The 25142-nt window shown below is 36.4% G+C and overlaps 2 protein-coding genes across 3 annotated transcripts; one reads left to right on the top strand and one right to left on the bottom strand.

The window, feature by feature from the left end:
- Window positions 1-1932: 1932 nt before the first annotated feature.
- Window positions 1933-9949, top strand: LOC148873728 (peptide-N4-(N-acetyl-beta-glucosaminyl)asparagine amidase A-like). Of its 2 annotated transcripts, none has more exons than XM_088962957.1 (2): window positions 1933-4122; window positions 9411-9949. In XM_088962957.1, exons 1-2 carry the CDS (start codon window positions 2281-2283, stop codon window positions 9447-9449), a joined length of 1881 nt encoding a protein of 626 aa, XP_088819083.1. In that variant the 5' UTR covers window positions 1933-2280; the 3' UTR covers window positions 9450-9949. The 2 variants fall into 2 exon arrangements, with proteins under 2 accessions (XP_088819083.1, XP_088819084.1); XM_088962958.1 differs by having other exon boundaries at window positions 9506-9949.
- Window positions 9950-10918: 969 nt separating this feature from the next.
- On the bottom strand, window positions 10919-15817 carry LOC148873729 (cysteine protease XCP2-like). The gene is made up of 5 exons (XM_088962959.1): window positions 15123-15817; window positions 12718-12950; window positions 12394-12531; window positions 11817-12317; window positions 10919-11289 (listed from the first exon to the last, which is right to left on the bottom strand). The coding sequence occupies exons 1-5, from the start codon at window positions 15646-15648 to the stop codon at window positions 11149-11151; spliced, it is 1539 nt and encodes a 512-aa protein (XP_088819085.1). The 5' UTR covers window positions 15649-15817; the 3' UTR covers window positions 10919-11148.
- Between the last annotated feature and the right edge of the window lie 9325 nt (window positions 15818-25142).

Raw genomic sequence — 25142 nt, forward strand, 5'->3', positions numbered from 1 at the left:
ATGGAGATACCAATATCGCTTTTAAAACCTTGCGCCTCAGGCCTTAACTTGGTCTCTCCCCCCTCCCCCACCCACCCCAAACGTTTAAGTTGGTTAAGTTCCCTCCTCAAAGCAAGGAAGGGAACGTTGGGCAAAGACCTATTTATATGGCTATCATAAAGATTGCAAAGTGCCAAAAAGAAAAGATATCTTGGAAGGTCAAGTAACCTCCAAATTTTCGGCCCCATCCAGATTTAGCAGTTCTCTCTTGCATTTTGCATGAGGGATAGATGTCTTGGATCCATATTGTAGGGCAGCTACTCTTTTCTCTTTTTTGTGCAGGTATGGAGCGCCCAAGTAGCAGCCGCTCATCTCTGCACCTTTATGGTTAATCAACACGTATATAAACAAAAAAACAGAATAAGAAGACCTCTGCATTCTAGGAAGATTTTAGGGAGAATGACAGTTCAGCCCAGGGTCAGAATTTGTAGGCCCAGAGTACTGTTGGGGTAGGTGCTGATTCGGAATTGATGCCAATTCATGGGCGGGCATTGGTGCATAGAGTGTGGGCTGACATTTTTTATAGCTCTGTAGTGGAAATCAGAAATATGCATTGGGCCTGTCTGTTCTTTTCCGAAGATTTTATAACATGTTTTGAACCATACCACAACCTATAAGTTCAGTTTGGAAGGACTATTATAAATACAAGTCTAGAGAGTGCAAAACCTTATATTTTGTGTAATTTTGTATGTATTTGTACTGTACGTATTGTACATATTTGTATTTATACTCCTAAACTGAGTCATAAGTGCAATAGTAGAATGTAAATGTTAGGGTCTGATACAACAAATCGTTTGTGGTAAAAAGGATCAACGATATTTTGTAGATTAGAATCATGTGCAATGGTTTTAGAATACTAACATCCAATAGGGGTAGTGTGCTTCAAAACCAACTAATCCACAAAAGTATATTCTATGGAATCATGTTATCCAAAACCTACATGGATGCATAATTAATTAACGGTCCATTTGGTTTGTGGTGGAATCAGAATCGAAATGGTATATTCCCATAGCTTGTTTGGTTCAAACGGGAATCGGGATTAGATCTGAAATCAACTGGAATGGGATCTCATTCCCAAGGAAGGGGCCCTTCCCTCAAATGGAGGAATGTCACTGTACAAAAAATGGGAATGAGATTCTGATTCTACCCAACTAAACAATTGGAATTGGAAGAGACTTCCGATTCTTATTGAAAACCCCTATTAATTGAGAAGTCTATGCTCACACCGTTCTAACAGCCTCTTACAACCTTGTATTGGGAATATCTCCCATGAAATATAAAACACATAAGTATGGTGATAATCTAGGCTGTTAAAACGGGCTTTGCACTAACCAACACCAAATTCTTAAGGAAAAAAAATGTCTTTCTTTGATAAGGTTCTCCCAAAAAATAATAGTAATCAATAGAAAGGCTATCGGATGTCCAAAAAGCCATTGTAGAAGTAGGTGGGCAAAAGTTGAATGTAAAGAGGAGCAGAGGACCTAGTGGGCACAAGCCTCCGGGAGTAAAGTTTTTGCAAAGATTGTTGTTGATTCCTTAATTCTGAATTCTGAGTGAAATTAAGGCTGTATTTGGTTTGAAGGAAAAAGTGTCTAATTTTTTATGGTATTATTATGTTGGATTAGGTACCTAGAATCCTTTTTGATGCATCCTATTGGAAATTACTGCAATATAATTTATATAAATCAACCTGTGATGAAAATGGTATGCAACAATAACATATTTGACGTTGTTCAATTTTTTAAGGATAAATGTATTTTAGTGAAACATGAACCAATAAAAATAAGTACATGACATATTTTATGATGAGTTGAAATTTTGATGTAATGTGCCCTAAAAATTTTTAAATAAACCGTAGTTGGAATCTCGGTTCGGTAATGAATCAAATTTGGATCGCAATGATATTCTTCTAATGCAAATTCTGGAAAACGATTATTATGTACATCCTACCACATGTGACGGCCAGGCATCACAGCTCTAAAAATTCATCAATAAAATGAAAAAAAAATTGTCAGTCGGACCCGCCAACAGTAAGTTCGAGTGCGTGTGCGAGTGGCGACAGGAATATTTCAATTTAGAATGGTAGATTCCATAGGAATTACACACCAGCTCAATTCTCTGCTTCCATTTGCCTAAGGCTATAAACAACTGTAACTCCTCTTGCTTGCATTTGTTTTCTCCATCTCTCTCTTTCTCTCTGTGTGAAACCGAAATTCACAGAGAGAGCAGGACAAGCTGGCCATGGCTTCATCCTCCTTTCTCATTCCCTTCATTTTATCTCTCTTCCTTCACTACCCACTCTCTTCCGATGCAGATCTCCACCAAACAAGACTCTTTGGAGCAGAGCTTCTCTCTCACGCAGCCCCCAAAGACGTTCCTGTCAGCCGTTTCTTCGAAGTTACCAAACCTATCAAAGTACCCAGGACAGAACCTTGCTCTGTTCTTGTCCTTCAACATGATTTCGGCTACACATATGGCCGACCACCTGTTCTTGCTCAATATACTCCCCCTTCAGACTGCCCATCCCAGAAATTTTCCAAAATCGTCCTTGAATGGAATGCCACCTGTAAAGGAAGACAATTTGATCGCATCTTTGGTGTTTGGTTGGGTGGAGTTGAGCTTCTTCGAAGTTGCACAGCTGAACCTAGAGCCACTGGAATCGTTTGGACGGTCAAGAAGGACATCACGAGGTACTCTTCATTGCTTAAGGACCCCCAAACACTAGCTGTTTATCTGGGTAACCTTGTTGATCGAACCTACACTGGAATTTACCATGTGAATATCACATTCCACTTTTGGCCTGCGGAGGAACCTCTCCGCTTCCATAAGCCAAAATGGGTGAATTCAGTTAATGGGTTTAACTCTCCGGCCGATCTGGTATTGCCCATTTCGCGAAATCTCCCCTTGAATGATGGTTTGTGGTTTCTGGTTGAGAACTCAACGGATGTCCAATTGAAGCAGTTTTCGGTTCCCCGGAATGCTTATAGAGCTATATTGGAGGTTTATGTTTCTTTCCATTCAGATGATGAATTCTGGTATGGGAATCCTCCCAATAATTACATAGCTGCAAACAATCTTACAGGGACACCAGGAAATGGACCTTTCAGAGAGGTTGTGGTTAGTCTTGATGGCACTGTAGTTGGTGCTGTCTGGCCTTTTACCGTGATATATACTGGAGGGGTCAATCCCCTACTATGGAGACCAATCACTGGAATTGGATCGTTTGATCTCCCTTCCTATGATATTGATATTACTCCATTCCTAGGAAAGATTTTGGATGGGAAGCAGCACCAGTTCGGGTTCAGTGTAACAAATGCTCTTAGCGTGTGGTTCATAGATGCAAATTTGCACGTCTGGTTGGATAAAGACAGTAAAAGAACTGAAGGAGAGCTGATTGAGTATAGTACCCAACCTCTTATGCTCACCTTAGTTTCAGATTTCAAAGGGCTTGATGGAAATTTCCTTACTACTGCAAGTAGATCCATTTTTTCATCTGGGTGGTTGAAATCTTCCCATGGAAACATCACAACCCATTCAAACCAAGACTTCGTCTACAGAAACATGATGGAGTTTGGGAACGATGGGAATCAGCAGATAGTGAACCAGACAATAGATGCTAATACCAGTGTTTATGAGAGGCTCCTATCTGATTTATATTTAATCGATGTATCTCGAAGGTTCCCACTTTATTTGTACACTGACCTTTTGGATCAAGGAAATGGCACCTACGCTTCAGTTTCAAACTTGTCTTTGGGGTTCAACCAGGATATATTTTCACATGGCCCCTTGGGTTTCTCGAGTGGCTTTCTCAAAAATCTGCAGACCGGACAGGGTTCTATGATTGTAAAGGGGCACTTGGTAACCAGTGGTTTGGGAAGCACTCAGCAGGTATATACATACGATGGGACAGATGGATGCTACTTTAGGAATGTCAGCAGTAGAAATTATACCATTCTTTATGATCAAATAAAGCAGCACTGCAACAGAAAACGACACCTCAGCTTGGGCTTTGAAGTCAACAGAAAATCTTTTCCTGCTCGGAGGGCTTTTCTTGCATCAGCTTTACATTATCAAAAGAAGCAGGTTTAGATAATATAAATTTAGTTGATTCTTTGCTTGCTTCAATCTGAGCCGTTCTAGAGGAGCTGTCATACATTTTAATTTTTACCATGCTTCAATTACTTCCATAGATCTATAAGTCGTTCTTTGATATTTTTCTTAGAATCTATTGTGTTTATGTTCCATAAACAAATGGTTATTTTTCTTATCCAATACTACTGCAAAATACTGAATTTGCAGCAAAAATTAAGTGTTCCTTTTCAACATTTAATGCCATATGTCACCACATCAACAAAAAATCAGACATTATGCTTAAGTTTATTCCCTTTAGGAAGCATTGGTTTCAAGGGCGAAAAAAATCTATAATGTACACTAGTCATACTTGTTTGCCAAAAAAAATAGGCATATCTTCACATGTCTAGATGTTGTGAATCTGTTAAGCCCAACCTTTTTTGGGGGATCAGGGGATGGGTTTGGGGTGCAAGATTTAGGGTTGCAAATCAGGTACTCAATTTAAAGATTTTCTGCTGCATCAGGGTTGGACTCGGTCAAAATTTAACAAATGCTTAACCCAACAAGACGGCCCAAATTGCACCCTAGTGAGATGGGGGATCATCTCTTAGCAATAGTGAAGAAACCAAACCAAAATGGGACCATCTCTTCTGCTTCATCTCCCTCCCCAAGCTTCCTCTCTATTCCCTTCAACATGAGAGGTTCTCTTCTGGTGATGATCAGGAACCACCATATGGACTTTTTCCAGTGATGGGGACATAAATTGAATCTTCAAACACTCCAACTCTTACAGGTAGAGTGCAGATATACGGAGATAATTCCATCATTGCCCACTTTCAAAAGTGATCATTATGCTGCCATGTTCTGGTAAATGCTGAAAATAGTTGTGGAGAATTGAACCTCAAAACTCTGAAATAAACCCAGCAGACAACTAAGAAATGAGGAAATTCGAAAGGTAAAGTAAGAAATTTTATTGATAATAGAGGAAAATATTACAACAGCTTCCTGGTGGACCTCACCACGGGGAAAGCCATCTTACAAATTCCAAACAGATTGAGGGAAAAGCAGCTGAAAAACATTCTGGTGCTTAAACTCTGGGTTTACAGATAGCCAAGAAGCAAGTTTATTCAAAATTATTATTTCTTAAGCTGTAGCTAATACAACAACAACTAGATCATGAATTTATTGCACTATTGAAATGTGATTGATGCTCACAAGCCTCCTAGGTTTTTTATGTAATCATATGTGATTAGAGATTCCTTTCTATTTTGTTTCAGAAAGCAAAAATTGTTCTAGTTTCTGCTGCACTATCTCTTTTTTGCGTGTTAGCATGACTAATACAGAGTTTTAATAACAAGAAAAAGTGTAGTAGAGAGAAAGTTTGAACTGAACTAACAAGTGGATATAACCAAGTATAGAATGGTTCTCTATGGTCCAAGGTTGCTGTCCACCTACAAAGGGGACAAATAAGGGCACCGGGTGCTGATATTTGTAGCACTTCTCCAGTAAGCCAAGGTGTATCTCTATCTCTAGAAGTTCTACCACATGTGTTAAGTGAACTTTTTCACAGGCTTTCATTATGGAACAGTATTGTTTTCAAAAGAATACTTTTTGGTTCTCCTTTTACATTGTTTCATGCATATTGTGCATGTAGATGAGCACTTTCTTTCACCTTTCTTTGTGGCTGCATGAACTTATGAACCTATGAATTTTGGATATTTTAAAGCATATTTGTAAAGAAAAAGTTATTATTTACTGTATGCCAATTTTTTTTTCTGTTGCATTTACAACAAGATTATTTCTAGTATTTCTCTTATAAAGTAAGTTGGGTTTCACTTGAACTGACTCAGGTTTTCCAATCCTTGGAAATGCATACTCTCCACTAATAATTCTTTCGTTTTATTCACAAGATATGGTGTGGGAAATGGTAATTGAATTGCTTTTTTCAACTGATGTTTGGTTGGGGAGAGTTTCTGGCTATCGAATAACCTCATATCTTTGGACTTGGCCCATAACTGCAATACAAGGATCTTATCTTGCACCATTCCCAGTACCCATGGCTACTCCTGGAACCTTGACCTGATCCAACCTCTTAGGGAGTCTGAAGTAGTAGAAACCACCTATCTCCTTGAAGCTCTCAACGAGTTATACCTGTCCCCTTCCACCCCTGATCATCACATTTGAACTCTCTACTCTTATGGGCAATTCTCTACTAGCTCCTTCAATTGCCATTATATATAGTATAACATGAAAGCTTTTCCAGCACATAGGATTTGGATTTCTTGATCCCTCTCAGGAATAAGGATCTCTTTTTCCTATTGGGAGGTCAGCCTTGGAAAATTAAATACTTGTGATGTGCACCAAAGAAAGGATTTTTCCCCATGTTTTGTATCATGTACCTCCAAGATGGCAAATCCATTTATCACCTTTATATCCATTGTGTGGAAGCTAGGCAGTTATGGCACTTCTCTATTAATTTAGTGGACTACATGTGAGTCATTCCAAGAACTGTTAATGACTTTGGCAATGAAATGGCTGTGAACTGGGGCAAAGAGGGAGGATCTACCAGAAAGCTATTTCTCATGTGAGACTGTAGAAAGTGTATGGGAGGTGTAGGTGTGGTGGTCAGGCTACGCTTGGGGGTCTCCTTGAAGGATGAAGACCGGGTGCAAGTTGAGGGTTTGGAGATTATGGCAAATGGAAGTGATAAGGGAGCAGGGTAGGAAGATTGAATGATTCGAATGATCCTCTCATCATGGGATGGACTCTCATTTATAAGGAGGGATCCCGAGGTCCCGAAAGGAAGGCGTTGAAAGAGTTTGATTCCCATTAGGAAAGGGAATATTAGATTCGTTGTCAGTCATTAAGGAGCATTGCTAGGGTTTCGCCACATGTCTTATGAGATCTCTCAAGGACTGACTTTCCTTTCCTCCGAGGATTCCCATAGTCTGCGTGTGCTATTTCCTTTCGTGACCTACTTAACCGACGTGGTGTTGGTGATGTCACTATCTAACAGGTGCATTTTGTTGAACCTTCATGGCACCTAATCATGCGCATGACTTAAAGTTGCATGTGCAGTCAATATTTAATTCCAGTTCACAGTGATCCGCGGTTCTGTAATAATCTCAGCTTCATCGCAAAACCGCGCGTATCCGAAGTTCATCGCAGAACCACGGGCGTTCAAAGTTTATCGCAGAACTGCGTACGTCTAGCCTTCATCGCAGGTTCACATCAGCCGGTGTTTATTCTAAGTTTTGTCGAGTACAAGTTTATCGTGGACATGTGATGAGTCGTATGTTCATCGCAGTCGTTCGATGAGTTATAAGCTCATCGCAGGTAACCGATGAGTTATGGACTCATCGCATGTGTCCATGTGGTACCAATTTAGTGTCTTCTGCGCTTTGATGATCTAAGCGAGCACTATATACCTACAGGAAGAAAGAAATAACAGGATCTTCAATGATAAGGCGTTCCCCATTAAGGTCTGCGAGACCGGATTCTGAACACTATGGACCAACTATGGATAACCTTAGAAGAAACCTGATCACTATTCTACATCACCAGCCACACTGGCCTTGCCCTCAAATCATTACAATGTAACTTCAAACTTCAATTTTGTGGCAGCTCTAGGGGGATTTCCAGGAGCAGCTGGAATTGGAGGAGTTCTCCATGGGGCAGATGGGAGCATCTGTTGTGCTTACAGAGGACCCATTGGCTTTACAAATTCTACTGAAGCAAAAGTTTCTGCTCTCTTAGCTGACCTACAGACTAAACAGCAAGGTTTCATTCCCACTTCTATAGGAGACTCTTTAAACACCATAAGATGGAGCAATGGAATTGGATAGTACCCAGCATCTAGCTCACCTACTGAATGAGATAAAAGACTATCTATTTTCTTCAAGCCCATCTAAGATGGATATCTGGGGGATGAATTGGACACAGCTAGCCAAAGCTGGGGCTCAGAGGGATTCTTTGTATAGTGACAAATCTCTGCCAGAGTAACCTTTGGGCAGATCTTTTTCTATCCTTCTTGTACATCTTCTCATGTACTCCCCTTGATCTATAACACAATTTTGAAACTTAATATTAAAAAAACTGTTAGTCACATAAGAACCAAACTTTACTAGTTGTATAAGTGGCTTGTGTTGTGCTTGTCCAGGAAACGATTAGTTTGTAACCTGGCCAGTCTATAGAAGTCAGCTCAAGCCGCTTTCATAGAAGACCCTGTGGTTTGATGTTCTGCTAAATGTTGAACAGAGGAAGAGTTGTTTCTTTTGGTAGACACTAGAAATATTGTTGAGAGTTGAACTTAAAGTAATCAAGAAGGCAAATGGACCTTATTTGACCTGAATATTACCTTGGAAATAGGAATACATTACCACTACTGGTGGATGAAAACTGATTGAACGAGCAGAAATTTCTTTTGGACATGTTCAAAATCCTTCCAATTTTTCATATGTTTATGGGAACATGTAATATATTTGGATTTCAGAAAGCAGGGGTTTCTAGTTTTTACTGGACTAGCATTTCAAGCATATCTATCAAAGCCTTCAGACCATAGGGCTTCTTCATGAGACATGATCGATCTCCTATCAGAAAAATGTATCCACTCTGAGATTTTTTTATTTTTTTTTTTGGGGGGGGGGGGGGAGACATTTAGCTACCTTCACTCTCAAAATAGTTGAGAGTAGTTATCTCACCATTACAGATTACATAGTGGATTTTCTGCTCCTCCTTTGCCCGTGGGCATAGGCTATAAGCCGAACCACATAAATGTGTGTGTCCTCTTTGTTTGCTTCTCTTTATCTCTGTTTTTGTTTTTGGGTGCCATTCAAATCTGTATTTCTGGGTTTTGTGCAACAGGTTCAACTATGATACCAGAAAAACTTGTAACCAATCAACCGGTATCATAGAAGTGATAACCAATCAGGTGGTATTTATCAAAATTCATGGGAGGTTTTGATTGGTCAATGCCCTTCCGGCAGCATAGTTTTTCCCCAAGTTAAATAGGAAACTCAACCCAAATTTATCACGTGAGTAGTCGATCCCAAACAGAATAATAGGTTTAGTTGCTCCATACTTAATATGGGGTAGTCACTAACCAATGAACACATTACAGATTGCAGAAGAGTACTTATAAAATACATTACAGATAAATCCATCAAAATATAAAACTCGTTACAGATTGGAGAAGAGTACTTATAAAATCTCTATCTGCATATTTGCATGATAACTATTAAAGAAGCTAAAAATACACTTCAAAATTAATTAAAATCTCCCCTCCTTACCTTGATGTGAAGGCAACAAAGGAATTGCTTGCATTGGAATCACATTTATGAAGGCTGCATTGGGTTCTCTTCTCCGATTCTTCCAACCCATTTTGATGGAACTGTAGGTGAGTTGAGATCAAGCGCTGGTGTTATTATTTGTGACCACAATGATGGTGTTTGCCCCAGCTATTCCTCTGTCAGTAGCTGAGCCTCCTGCCACGGAAGCGTGTCATATTTAGAGGGAATTAATTTGCTCCGCAGATGGGCATCGATAAAATTCATATTGAAGGAGACCGTTTGTAGGTGGTGCAGCTTTTGTTGGTGGATAATATGGATCCATAGTGGTGCATCTATAACATAGTTGCTGATTGTAAATTTAGGCCATATTTGATTCACTGATGTGGGCTTCATTCATGGAATTCTTGCTCATTCAGGCTGATTGTAAAATTTAGGCCATATTTGGTTACAAATCTTGCCATGCACCTCATTCTTTTTAGAATGAGAAATGGACCAATATAAAAAGATAAGGCTTGTCTGCGGCATGAAAAAAAAAAATCGTGCTTTGAGCCAACCTTTTGAGTCTTGAGCAAAAATGGAAAACAAGGCGTTAGTCTCCAAGTTCTCTTGCTCAGTTTCTCGTATTAGCCAAAATGCTAATACTGTAAGCTCATTTAACTGCATTTTGCCCTAAAAATCTTAGAAGTAGGCGTTGCTGTGTATAAAACCTAGTGTATAATTCTTATTATTATTTTATAGCGTCGCATGGGAAAAAATGTAAAACCGTTGCTGTGTATAAAACCGTTTCTTATTATCAAAAAGGTGGTGTCACAGAAACCTGAGGCAAACAAAAAAAAAAGTACAGCCAATTTACTTGAATCAATCCAACCAAATAAAAAGTTAGTTTGAGTAAAATCAAAACGCCTATTTGGCGCTGTGGGGCGGTGTTTATTTGAGAAATGATCATACCGCATGATCCTTTCCATCTTTTGTGAAGTATTCTGTTGTGGGAAAGTTCCCCCTGATCATTATCAATGAAGTTGAGTGTCAAGCTAAAAAAAAAAAAAGAAAACCCCCAACCCATCTCTCTTTCCGCCCAAACCAAATACATTCCAAGTCGCATATATGTCAACATCAATCCAACTTTCAGAAATCAACTAAAAAAATTGTTTACCAAAAATAAAACTCAGAAAATTATGCCCTTTTCTGAAAACGCCTGTGATGTTACAAAGTCAGGATATGGAAGAGCAGTTTGCTTTCTTTAGACCAGTAAAATCTACTAATTCTTTCTCTGGTTTACATTAAACACCATTAAAAAATCCACGTCCACGGAAAGTAGGTTAGAGTCGAGCAACAACATTGGTGAATATGTCCAGAAGAGGGGTTCAACCAGATTAGCACTGTGATCAGGAATTTTACGTCTTACGCAATTTAGATGTGGTAGCTGGTAGCATACGTCTGACACTCTGACCAAGCTTGATTTTATTAAAAATTTTGCAGACGAAGTTAGAAGAGACAACTTAAACAACGACCCAGGCAACTCTGTTAATCTGCTATCATCGATTAATATGCAAGATAGAAAGAAACAAATATTTTTTTCTTTTTTGCCCTTTTTATCTGATACCCTTTATGATATAGTAGTTCATGCGTAAGTTCGAAGATAATTAACACAAATTTTCAAAACAGGACGGCAGAATGCCATCCAAAGCAGAGAAAGAATGACAGTGGCAACAACCTTAGAACCTGGAACTACAGAACACTATAGCCATCCTCAGCGCAACGCAGCGAAGCGGTTCCTCTTCCACTGGAGAGGTCGGTATGGGTTTGCCGTATCCTCAAATTTAGTCCATGGAAACTTGTGCTTGGCAACCTTACGTTTCTTTGCAGCTACACCCAAGTAATCTCCATAATTCTGCAAAATGGAAGAAAATAAATGATTCTACTGAGAAAATTTTGCTGTAAAATGCCACCTGGATATTGCATTTTGTTATTTATCGTAATCTGTGAGTATGGCTACCATCAACCTGACAGCTCAGAAGACTGACTAGTTCCACTTTCCAATTAGTTGCATTTCACCAATAACTAGAATTATTTCTAATTACAGTTGGAAAACTCAAATGACCTGATAAGTAACTCTGCTAAGTTATCCCCTGTTCTCTCCCATTAGCCATGAGTTTTCCAACCTTATTTCCAACCATTTAGGCTTTGTTTGGTTCGAAGTCCAACCTTATTTCCAACCATTTAGGCTTTGTTTGGTTCGAAGGAAAAAGTAGGAAAAGGAAGGGAAAATGTAGGGAAACCCTTTTAAACCTTGCATAGCTTTACCTATCTTTCCCTTCCTTTCCCTACCTTTTCTTCAAAACAAACATATTCTTAGAGTCCTGTCTCACTGGATTAGCAAAATCAATTAAAAGTTATCATAGAAATAGAATTTCAAACCTTTAGACAGAGCCCATCATCAACGTCGCAAATAGGATAATCTTGAGGGCAGCAATAGCTAGTTCCAGTGCAGCATACAGCATTTTCATACTCACAGCAGCCGTAGATGAAACAGTAATCGTAGAATTCAAAAATGCAGCAGCAGGTTTCTGTAGCTGGACAGTAGGAGTAGTCTCCGCATTGACTTGGCGAAGGACCAGGGGATGGAGGTGGAGGTGGAGGTGGTGGTGGAGGTGATGGTGGTGGAGTAGATGGAGAAGGAAAAGGAGAAGGAGAAGTAGATTCTTTTGTTGGGTAAGAAGCCATAGCATTGATTGCACAAACCCCATATTTTAAATCAGTATTTCTCCTTATATATATGTACCCCTCTATTCCCCAGCTTGTCCCCCACGAATTCTTCACTATCCAATACTCTTCATCACCTTGGGAAGCATAACCCACAATCAGAACTGCATGATCTATGTCATCTGGATTGCTTGAACAGTCTCCATCATAAATTCCCTGGTATTTAGCGCAGGATTAGATATTTCAGGTTTTTGGTGAAATGAATATAATGGTTTCACTTATTTTAACTTACCCCTGTATACAATTGAAAGTCCAGTGCAGAACCATCAATCCCCACACTAACAGGCTGGTTAACAACAGCACAGAGAAGAGCACTTTCTTCTTCAGCTACATCTTCATAGCCATCTATAGTTACTATTTTTCTTTCCTCCTAATCAACAGAACAAATATAGATTAGGCAGAGAACAAATTCTATTGAAGCAGTGTTGTGGTAAAGAACTAAAGAATCACAGGAATCTGCCTTAAGCAGATGCATGGGAGCAACTTATTTCAGTGGAGGTGAGAAACCAAAAGAGGTATTAGAAATTTTGAGTATGAAATGCTTAGGAGAGCAGACCTTAGTAGTGTTACAGGTTCCATCAACTCCTGTGTAAGGATAATCTGATTCTGTATCAATCCCTCCATTGTTAATGACCCACTCAAAAGCATAATCCATGTAGCCCCCTTCACATCCATAATTGGTCGTATCACAGTCTACAAGCTCTTGTTCCGAAAGGCTGACAAGGTCTCCTGTGACTATGGCGTTTATTCCTTCCATTGCTCCAGTTGAAGAGAAAGACCAGCAGCTACCTATCAACATTTAACCCAGAAACATACAGGAAATTGTGAGAATTCTGTGCAGCAATTAAGCTAGGCCTTCATGCTTGGACCAGTAGAATCATGACATGTGGCCTCAAAGGACTGCCAGCTGCAGCAAAATGTGCTGAAAGCAGAAGCATCCTAACTAAAACAATGGCAGTGAGTCTCCCAGATTTGCTAAAACAATGTCAAATTGTGCCCGAAATGCCATTGGATTTGGACTCCCACATTTCCACGGGCCCATTCTAGATAATTGGGCTTGACCTCCTAGGCTTGTACCTCAAAATTCAGACATTCTGAAAAGAGCAAAGCAGGCAGGCCCATTTGAGGATCACCCACTAGTCTAAAGTCTAAACTCTAAAGCCCATGTCTAGACCCACTGATATGATATGGGTGAGTAGAGGTGTAAATCGGCCCGTGCCAGGCCTGGCACGATCATGCAGATCATGCTGGGCCTAGGGTTTTAGGTCCACGGGCCAGCACTGCACAGCTTGTAGCCCGGCCCATGTATATATTTTATACATATTTTATATATATTTATATATATTATATAAATTATAATTATATAATAATATATAGCATATAATATATTAATAAAATAAATAACTTTTTAATTTTATTATACTAATTTATTTAATTATTGTATATATAAGCAATTGTATACACAAAATTCATATAAAATTAAAATTTTAAGTTTTTTTATCAATTTTTTTAAATAAATAGCTTTAGCCCAATCTGACCCATGGGCCAATCCGAACCACGGTACGGCACGGGCCCACATGGGCCTGGACCGTGGGCCATGCCAGGCTGATCCCCAAATTTTTCATTGGGGAGGGCAACACAACCTGTAACAGCCCGTGGGCCAGCACGGTATGGCCTGCACTTTGTGTGGGCCACCCATACCCGGCATGGCCCACTTTACACCTCTATGGGTGAAACTCCGGAAGTCCAGATCTACTTAGAAACTAAAACAAGACGTGTACAACGGGCTATAGACTTCAATCTCTAGTAGATCCGGACTCTTTTTTTTTTATGATGAGTCTGGCGCATGTGCACCGCTGAGCTACAGGCTTGACCTGAAACCTACCCCAGTTCTTTACTCATCTAGATTTCTTTTTTCTTCATCAATCATCTGGATCTATGGTTCCTGACATCTGGGCCCCCCAAATGTATTATGTACCTTTCTTATTGATTATTAGATATCATTCTCCAAAAATTAACGATCCGGACCAGTGCTACGTCGGGCCTTAAAAAGTCTTAAACCCCTCGCGAACCGGTTCATTTAATAACCCATGTGATGATCACTCCATACATTACCAACTACCAATATTGAAATCACCTATTCCTTTGACTGTTTGGTTCAGATAGAAATTGGAATCAAATTATCATAAAATATGTAGAATTTTTAAGGAGAGTTGGTTTTAGGTAAAGAGAAATAGGGTTTGAGGTTTTGAAGTAACTTGTCTCTCTTTCTCTTTCTTTTTTAATTGTTTGTTTCCCGGGTTCCACTATGATATGAAAAAGATATGATATTGGAACAATAATTGACCAATAAACTGGAACTATAAACGTGGTTATTTATCAAAATTCATGGGTGGATTTTGATCAATCAAAACTTTTTCCATATCATATCTTTCCTGTATTATAAATTTTCCCCTCTCTTTTTTTTTCTTTTGTAGCTCATTGAGGGAGGCTAGAATGGCCATTCCCTTAGATGAGAGAGAGTCGTTCCACTAAGAATGGGATTCCGACCCAATTAAGAGGACATTTTACAACCTGATTTTTCTTGTCACCGGTTCCAAAAACAAATCAAAACCATTTGATTTAAAAACAGATTATTTCTTAAAACAAAACAGAACAAAAACAAAAAACATGTCCTTAAATTTTTTTTATGTGACGGTTATATTAATGTAAACAAAAACAATCATATTGTAGATTGTAGAACTAGAAATGCCCCAAATGGCTGGACCACTGGACCATTTCTCGCGAACCAAACTGACAACAATCGGGATCTGGATGATCATATTGATGGACACAATACTTATTCCCATCCAACGTTCGTCAGACTATACTACAACAGCACACGGCAAAGGCCGACCTCATTGGAACCAGAGGTCCAAAAAAAAAAAAAAATGAACTACTGAGAAAGGAGTGAAGACTTACCACAGTCGCCTTGATTTTTGACCGCAGTCACAACTCCCTTCTTCCTCCAATCCAACGACGAAGGCGCGTCGCACGAGGACATCTTCCTTAACGAACTGTTCTTCTTCCTCTTCTCCACCGGTTTCTTTATCTTCGACAAATACTTCTCCCTGAACTCTTCATTACTCATATCTGCGAAACCATTCAACCCCACCAAATGCCCCGACGATCGTCTCTTCGAGTTCTTCTCCATAACATACTTGAGATTCCTTTTGAAGTTCTCGAATCTCCTCTCCAACTCCTCCGCGTGTCTGTAAACCTTCCCGTGCTTCTCTCTCCATCGCCCGAACAACTCAGACACTCGTTCTTCTGAGCCCAGCAGCTCTTCCGGCTCGTAACCCACTATCGAGAACTCGTTCGGGAGACACCAGCAGATGCCGGAAATCGACGCCCAGAGCAAAAAAACAAGGGCGAGTTGGATTTTCAGGCGACCCATTTGGTTTTCTGTTCTCGATTGGACGATGACTGATGAGGCTGTGAGCTGCATCTCGAATTGTATTTATGTAAGGTGAGAATTGGAAGGTAGAGTTATGTGAAGCGTAGCCTACCATTCAATCACAAAGGACAATATCATTATATGAATGAATATTCAACTTGCAGAATGGTGCCTCGATTTTTGTTCGAGCGAAATTAGCCTCCGAATTGATCTAATGAATGGGTGTTGACGAGGGCATCTTGGTCACTTTAAGATATTGAAGGTGTGGTTTTCTGAAATTTCTGAGAAATTAGTGGCTATTGTTGTAATTTCGTTGTGTCTTCTGTAGGTATATCCTCATGGCTACCTAGACTAGTAAGCTGTGAAGTGTAACTGTGTGAGTGCTCAATTGCTTATCCCGCTACCTTTCAGAGAGTCAGACGGGGAGAACATTTGACTTCGGAGGAGACAACAAACGGTCAGATTTGTTAGTTTGGACGGGTTGCTCACTTTGTTTACTTTGTTTTGCATAGCTGTGTTTTTTATTCTTTGTTTACTACTTTAGTGGGGTGGGGTGAGATTGTTAATTTATTACGTACAACTGCGCCTGCGGACGGCATTTCCTACCAGGAACACCTCCCGTGATATAAGTAATTGTTGACGGGAGATATTCCCAATGCACAGTGGATGTGCATGTGAGGCGCCCAAGGAGCAGATCCTGTTTCCTCTCCCAACGAGTCGGGAATTTTAGTTCTTACCCACTTAAAATCTCAGCCACACATGGGAACATCTCATCCTCTTATATGTAATATACACAGAAGATGTTCTCAATATACCAAGGTAATGTTTTGTGGGTAGAGGTAGTGTTTTGTGGATAAAATTATTGTGGGTATGAGATCCGGAGAGCCTTTCTTGACCCGATCAACCTGGAAAATCTATTCATAATGCCATAACTATTGATTAAATCAGTATTTTAAAAATCTGAACTGTTTTATATATGGATCGAACGGGTCACACATAAGCAAATTATATATAAACATGCATTTATATCAATTAAATAATATATTGTATTCTAAATGTAATATATATATATGGGTAAATTTTTTAAAATATCCCAATGACTTAGAAAATTGATTAATTTTATCCTTATTATTTACATATTATCTTAAAACATCTTTAAGTTTTATGCCAATTGACTTATTCTATCTCTACCGTTAGCGTCCATTAATGTTTCATTGCAATACATGCACATGAGACCATAAAACATATAAAACTTTTTTAAAACTCAATATTATCCTTAAACCAGGTAGTAACTTAACCCAATACACCGGTCAGCCAAATACATAATCCCTGATGACCCAAATTGCTTTAATCAAAATCTCGTCGTCAAGAAAGAGTGCAGAATTTGAAAAAACAACTCTAGATGACCCTCTTTCAGTTATATTCTCCCACCGGTGCACCACCCACTACAATTTACAGTGGTGGCTCCAATTTTCATGTCGATCACTTCTGGACAGTTTGCAATTTTGAATCATCTAAATAGCATACATAAAAAACGGTGATAAAAACGGCGATAAAATGGTGATAAAAATCACCTTACCAAATAACATAGTATTGCTCACTGCCTATATGGCAGAAGCACTTTTTTGTGAAAAACAGGTTTTAGAAATATGGGTATTTTTTGTTGAAAATCAGTCTCAAAAAACGCCCATACTTTCAAACACCGTATTGGCTTACGAGCTGCATTGCTGCATGCTATTGCTCATCACTAACCTTACCGTGTGTACAGCCTTTCAATGTGCCCAGCACGTCTCAGACACCTAGCGCTGAATGAATTGACCGGAGATGCCTCTACAGCAGTCTCCAAATTGTATCCCGTATGCCTAGTCAATGCAATTTGTCACCCGTGACCTCTCTCTCTTAGACGGCCCCTTTACAAGTAGCCTTATTCCAGCTTTTGAAAATTTTCATTAGTAGATTTTTTTTTTGAAAATTTGATAAATAGTAGAGGATAAATATGATATTTTGTTTTTTTTCCGTTAATACATGATGATGATGATGTCAATAGTTAGAAAATTTAAGGATACTTTAAGACAATATTTAAATAATAAGAGTATAATTAGTCAATTTCCTAAATCATAAAGTTACTTTAAAAAATTTGTCTTAATTATATTGTATACGTAATGTATATATTTATCATTTCATCCGAATAATCTTCAACTCTTCAAGTTCTAACCATAGGTTGAATATAGCATTGACAACACCCGAATAGCCTCCAATTTTTTTTTTTTTTTTGCAAAAATCGATGCATGAACTACATTATATTGTAAAAGAAAAATTTGGTGAATAAAGGCATTAGAATGGTTGGTGGGTCAAAATTGAGGCTATTCAATACTCCGTATTAAAGGCATTAGAATGGTTGTCAATGAAAACGTGATTATCTGAGAATATACCTTTGCATCGTCTTAATCTTAAACCGGACCAACCATTTTGAGGGGTCGAATGGTTTGATTGTCCAATTCAAATGGACGACCTGTTCTTATTTAAAAAATTAAAAATTAAAAAACAGCTAAAACTATTCTTTAAAAGTAATTTTAGGATGATCCCCTGGGTCAATGGGTTGCTAATCAAATCAATGGTTTTTAGCTTAAAAACAATTTTAGGGTAAAACAGATTCCTGAGTCAACCTAGTCTAATCTAGACACCATCGACTCATCCTTTGACTATCCCACCCTCTAAACAAGGTTATGTATAAACTTTCCAGTTTCCAGTCTTTGTTTGCAAGCCTTGCAGGTCCTCTATACTCCAACCAATGTTTAGAACTGATTTAGTGATAAGGATCATCTTATAGTCCTTCAACATCCGCTTTCCAATATCATGAAAGTACTCCTAATCCCCTTTTCTTCTAAAAAATAATATAAAAATAACAAATGTTGCATTCCAAATTGTCTTCTTTGTTAGTAAAGTGGCCCTAAGTGAATAATTCATTTGCACCTTGATAAAACTTAGGCTGTGTTTGGAAACGATGCAAATAGAATGTAAATCCCAGTTCAGGGTAAATTTGTATTCTAGTTCATTTTTGCTTATGTTTGGCAACATTACATTTATGCATTAATAAATGACAGAAAACACATTTTCTAATGCATATTTACATTGAATAAGATGTAAAAAGTACATCAATAAAAAATAAGTAAATTTGCATTCAAGTGAGCTTATGATAAAAAAAATATAAGGCATATGCTTTATTGGAATTAGCATTGCATCCATTACAGCTAAAAGTCTGCTTGATAAAAAGGTAAATTTGTGAGTGCAAAACTAACCCAACTTTGTAATTTATATGGATCGTTTTACACTCTACATATTTGCATTCATCTTATTTGCATCATTTCCAAATGCAGCCTTAAAAAAAAAACAAAACAAAACAAAACAAAAGGAAAAAGAATAACCCATGCATAAGTTGTTTAAAATTGACTTGTTAACCTTCTTGTGATATAAGGGCCAAGCCAACCTACCAAGGGGTAATTGGTCTTTAGGCTGCATTTGGAAATTATGCAAATAAGTGTGAATGCAAATATGTATAGTGTAAAACGATTCATATATATTGCAAAGTTGGGTTAGTTTTGCACTGACAAATTTACCTTCTTACGAAACAGACTTTTAGTTGTAATGGGTGCAAACATGAATTTCAATAAAACATATGCTTTTCTTATCAAAAGCCCACTTGAATGCATACTTACTTCTTCTTTTTTATGTACTTCTACATCTTATCATCAATGTAAATATGCATTGGTCTATCATTTGTTAATGCATAAATGTAATGTTGCCAAACACAAGCAAAAGTGAACCAAAGTGCAAATTTATCCTGAACCAGGATTTACACTCTATTTGCATCACTTCCAAATGCAGTCGTAATCTCTAAATTTTAATGTACGTTCCATGATGGGGTCTCAAGTGAAGTTGCTCCAACTTAAAGGTGTAGAAGTCATTCTTTGGTGATCTCGCTTAACCTTATTTTGTTGTGACTAGAATTTGGCCTAAAGTGTGTAAAAAAAGGATTAAAAAATTATTAAGAAATTGGAAAAAAATGAAATACTCCCAAATCTAACCTTATTTCAGGTCAAAGCCCCCTACAGTGGCTCATCTACATTCAAACACCTGTCATTTCAAAGATTTAAACAAAATGGGCACATGTCAAATTCTGATTAGTGGTAGTTCAAGAAAAGAACCCACGAACATGCAAAGTGGAGCCCACCACCATGCAGAGTTGTGAGAAGTGGGAAGCTCCCACTTTCAATCCTTTGCTAAAAAAAAGGAAATTGTGCTAAGCTAATTCATTAATTACAGCTATTGATTACTAATAATAATTATTGTTAACTACTTCTGATTAATTAATTACAGCTATTAATTACTAATAATAATTATGGTTAATTGAAAATTAATTACTGTTAACTACTTTTAATTAATTAATTCAAGCTATTAATTACTAATAATAATTATTCATTGATAATAATTAATTACTGATAATTTATTACGGACAATATTGCTCATTATTAATACGAAATGATAATTAATAAATATTTTTATAATGTAAATTAATAATTCAGAAATAAACATTCTATATTTATATTAACTCATATTAATTATTTTGAAAATAAATATTTAATGTTAATTATTTATATTATAAATATTATCAGAAATTATAATTCATAAATTTATATAATTAATAATATTATATTAATTAATATAATTATATTATTATTATTATTATCAATAATTAAAATTAAATATTACTAATAATAATGATGATATTATTACTTCAGAATATTAATTAATTAATGATAATTAATAAGCATTTTAATAATGTTAATTATTAATTGGGATATAATCATTTTATATTAATATTAGTTCATATTAAATATTTTATAAATATATAATTAGTGTTACTTATTTACATTATTATTACAAGTAATTATAATTAATACTATTATTATTCTCCAATAAATACTTCATTTAGTGAAAGTTAAATTATAAAACTTTCAATTATTCAATATTGTTAAACTTAAAGAATTATAAAAGCAAATATTGTTTTATGAATTAACTAAAAATCATAATTATAACAAATTAGTTACTTAATAAAAATAATAATAATAATAATAATTATTATTATTATTATTATTATTATTATTATTATTATTATTATTATTATTATTCTCCAATAAATATTTCATTTAGTGAAATTTAAATGATAAACTTTCAATTATTAATTATTGTTAAACTACAAGAATTATAAAAGCAATTACTATTTCAGTAATAATAATAATAATTTAATATTACTTAGTAATAATAATATACTTATTATTACTACTGATTTCATAACTATTAATATATTATTAATCTATATTACTCAATAAAGACATGGAATAAAAAGAATATTCAAATAACCACTAAATGAATGAACTAAAAATCTATGAGTATTCTAATTGACTTGAATTTGACACATCAACATGCCCAAAATTATAACTTCAACCTACATTTCCTATTTCTATCTCCCAATTCCCATAATCCAAACATACCATTAGGTTATGTACAGGTTTCCCTACCTTTTTCCTAAAGACAAATTCTAAATAGTCTACGTGCACCATGGGGAGCTTAGACTTAAAATCCATAACCATGATTGACCAAAAGAAGTGTTGGCACCTAACTTGGAGGTGACTTCCATACTCACGATGGTCCCATTATTCTCCTTTCTTTCATGTTTCTTCTGTTGGATGGGCTTTGGAGTCCTAATTATATTATCAGTTGATTGTAGCCACATATGATGATGATTTGATTGTAGTCATATATTTTTCATTTCTTACTTCAGATGATAGATACATCTGAAGTGTTGGAGTCCTGATTGACCAAAAGAAGTGTTCCCACCTAACTTGGAGGTGACTTCCATACTCAAGATGGTCTCGTTATTCTCCTTTCTTTCATGTTTCTTCTATTGGATGGGCTTTGGAGTCCTGATTATATTATTAGTTGATTGTAGCCATACATGACGATGATTTGATTGTAGTCATATATTTTTTATTTCTTACTTCAGAGGATGGACGCATCTGCAAATGTTGTTTGGCAAGGATTGTTTTTCTCAATAGCTCTTTGAATGATTTTCTTGCTTCTTTGCCTCTTTGAATGGATACCATTTAAATGCTTTTTATCCATTCATATTTCCCTAAATATTAAGCAGTATTGGTGATATTGTTGTAAACATCCATCTAATTTTACTATTTTATAAATAGTTTCATGATTTCAAAGTTATTGATACTTTTTTGGGGGTGCGTTGCTCAACATGACATTGACTTTTTATTGTTAAATCATGGTTTTTAAAACCAACCCGGTGACCAAACCAGTCAGGGGTTCGGTTACCGGGTTGAACAGTCTGACCGTTCGAACCGAATGCTCAGTCCGTTCTGACAAAAAAAATCAAAAAAATAAAAAATGGTCAAAACCGTTTGAATGGTTAACCACCCGGTTCAGCGGTTCACTGACCAAAATCAACGGTTTTGGGGGGAAATCCAGTTTTTTGGGAAAACGGAACCGATCACTTGACCGGTTCCCGGTTTTTCCAGCCCAGTTTTGAAAACCATGTGTTAAATAGTAAATTTCAAATTAAAAGATACAGTAGTTGCTCCTTAGTTAGTATGGGGTCATTGTCTAGATAAAACCGTTCCAATGGTTAACCACCCGGTTCAGCGATTCACTGACCAAAATCAACGGTTTTGGGGGGAAATCCAGTTTTTTGGGAAAACGGAACCAGTCACCTGACCGGTTCCTGGTTTTTCTAGTCCAGTTTTGAAAACCATGTGTTAAATAGTAAATTTCAAATTAAAAGATACAGTAGTTGCTCCTTAGTTAGTATGGGGTCATTGTCTAGATAAAACATGGTAAGTCTCTTAAATCAAATAAAGAGCCTACCCTAAATGTCTATTATAAATAATTAAAAAAAATAAAATAATTTAAGTTAAATCAAATAATTACTTACTGAAAGTTACTGGATTAAGTAAATAATAATAACAATCAATTATTTATATAAATAATTAATAATAATAACAAACACCAAGTACTTAATTAAGTAAATAATAAAAAATGAAATAACAATCATCAGTTATCATTAATGTTTATTCAAAGCATGCCCCATAATCCCATAATAATTACCAAATACAGTAACTAAACCTTAAATAAGAATCAATATTTATTAACAGTCATTAAAATTGTTAAGTCAAATCATTAATGTTTATTCTTAAATGCAAAATATGAATTAACAAATCTATTATATAATAATTAGACTTGGTTGGAAAAAATATTTTAAGTAAATATTTAAATAATTACAAATTTAGTTATTATTATTACTATATAACAAAAATTTTTAATTAAATACTAAAATAAATTAATAAGAAGAAGAAGAAGAAGAAGAATGGTTAAATTAAAGTAATAAACGGTTCAAGTTGAATTTAATGACCCGTATAATTTTACGGATTTGACATATAAGGGTCAATTTATATGGACCCGTAGACTGTATGAATGTCTTAAAAAATGGCAGTTTATAAATAGAAAAAAAAATGGTGATAAAAATCATTGATGTTTATTCATATATATCTTCCCTGTACTTACTAGTAATAAAACAAAAATAGAGGGAGAGAGGTGTGAAGCGAATGGGGGCTCCAACCCTTAGCCAGGGGTAGGAGTTATTTTGAGAGTTACTGTGATAAATTGTTTGCTTGATAGGCCTAAATCTGGGAAGGGAAGCCCGAGCACATTTCGTAAAATAGGACGTGTTTAAAGTTTAAAGTTTAAACCCCTACAATGTGTGGTCATCCTTGGCCATTCTTTTATCCCTCTAAATAACCCAAAAACTGAAAAAAGTATAGTCAATTATCGCTAATTAGTACCTTGAGCCTTACAATGCTAACCTATCTTTCATCTTTCATGGGCCTTATAAACCGTACCTAGTGGTGGGAATGGAAGTACCCTTGTTGGCCCATCAAAAGCCTTTTTTTGTATATCCACTCCATTTCCCACACTTGCCTTTGTTGGAGAAATAATGAAAATGATGAAAGTTAATCTCCCAATTTGTACAATAAATTTTCGGGAAATCTTTTAGCTGATTATGTTATTAAAAAAAACCAAGCTGGTTGAATAAAATCTATACTGATTCTTTGGTTCCTAGTTGGGCCAAGCCAGATTTTCTATACATTGACAAGCCTGAAATTTTCAAGTTGGGCCAAGCCAGGCTCAAAATGATCACCCTTATCCCATGAAGATAAAAGTTGTATTTGAACATTTAAGTTATTAACCCATATGATAACGGGTGTTGAAGCTATAGAAGGTCTCATTCAACAAATCAAATCAGATATCAATATATCGATTAAGCTGACATTTGCATTTGGTCCATTTGTTTAGATGGTTTAATTGCCAAGTCTAGTATGGTTTTCTAAGTATTGGTAAACTTTAAATTTCTGAATTTGGCGGGGCCGGGCCGAAAATGATCACTCCTATCCCATGTATATTTTATCATGAAGTTGAAAATCCCAATATTTAACTTATTCTAATAAGGAAATAACTTATTCTAATAAGAGGTCTCATTTAGCACTGTTTTCAAAATCGGACTAGAAAAATTGGGACCGGTTTTGTTTTCCTCTAAAACCATTTTTTCTCTTAAAACCGTTGATTTTGATCAGTACATTGTTGAATTGGCCGGTTAACAGTTTGAACCGTTCAAATGGTTTTGACCGTTTTTCAAATTTTTTATTTCTTTTGTCAGAACGGGTTGGCCATTTGGGTCGGACTGTTCGAACCGGTAACCGGACCCCTAAATGATTCAGTCAGCAGTTCGTTTTTAAAAACCATGTCATTTAGCATATCAAATTGAGTATTAACAGACATGATTTGATTTCAGTAAATCACATTCATTTATTAAGTGAATCATATTTTAAGATTTGACCCTCCCTGCCCATTATCCACAAATCTTAGGGTCCATTTGGTTTATAGTCAGAATTGGAATCGAAATCCTTTGAATACTCTGTTTGGTTTAGACATGAATGGGAATGGAAATAGAAGCTAGCAGGAATGGAATTTCATTCCCATGGGAGGAGCAGGGAATGACCATTCCAGTAGGAATGAAAATAAGATTCCAATTCCGCCCAATCAATCAATTGGAATCAGACTATCCTATTCCAATTCCAATTCTAATTCCCACGAACCAAACAGGACCTTAAACTTTCTTTTAATCCATTGAATCATCTTAATTTTTGCGATAACAAATGAAATATAATAAGTTATATTAACTTTTGTATTTACATGCAATTTAAACAAATAACTTATAATTAACAACTCTAACTAAAAAATTGAAAAAGAATTTACACTAAAATATCACTTTTGTGTTTAGATACTTTTACCGTACGCATGTGTATTTAAAGTATCACTTGGGGCTATGGTGTCTTAAGTCTCAATCTTTGCACTAAAATTATTGTTGGAAATCAAGAATGTGTTTTGTTTTGACATATATAGTATATTGCACAATTATT

This window comes from Nelumbo lutea, chromosome 1, assembly GCF_056320005.1.
Source record: "Nelumbo lutea isolate HS-2025 chromosome 1, American lotus-T2T, whole genome shotgun sequence".
In the NCBI taxonomy this organism is placed as follows: domain Eukaryota; kingdom Viridiplantae; phylum Streptophyta; class Magnoliopsida; order Proteales; family Nelumbonaceae; genus Nelumbo; species Nelumbo lutea.

What these genes read in the sequence shown, in the direction of transcription:
- LOC148873728 (XM_088962957.1), top strand. Translation starts at nt 2,281, where the DNA reads ATGGCTTCATCCTCCTTTCTCATTCCCTTCATTTTATCTCTCTTCCTT. An exon ending in TACATTATCAAAAGAAGCAG is followed by an intron (nt 4,123 to 9,410) that starts GTTTAGATAATA and finishes CTTGATGTGAAG; the next exon opens with GCAACAAAGGAATTGCTTGC.
- LOC148873729 (XM_088962959.1), bottom strand. Translation starts at nt 15,648, where the DNA reads ATGCAGCTCACAGCCTCATCAGTCATCGTCCAATCGAGAACAGAAAAC. An exon ending in GAACCTGTAACACTACTAAG is followed by an intron (nt 12,532 to 12,717) that starts GTCTGCTCTCCT and finishes TCTGTTGATTAG; the next exon opens with GAGGAAAGAAAAATAGTAAC. An exon ending in ACTTTCAATTGTATACAGGG is followed by an intron (nt 12,318 to 12,393) that starts GTAAGTTAAAAT and finishes GCTAAATACCAG; the next exon opens with GGAATTTATGATGGAGACTG.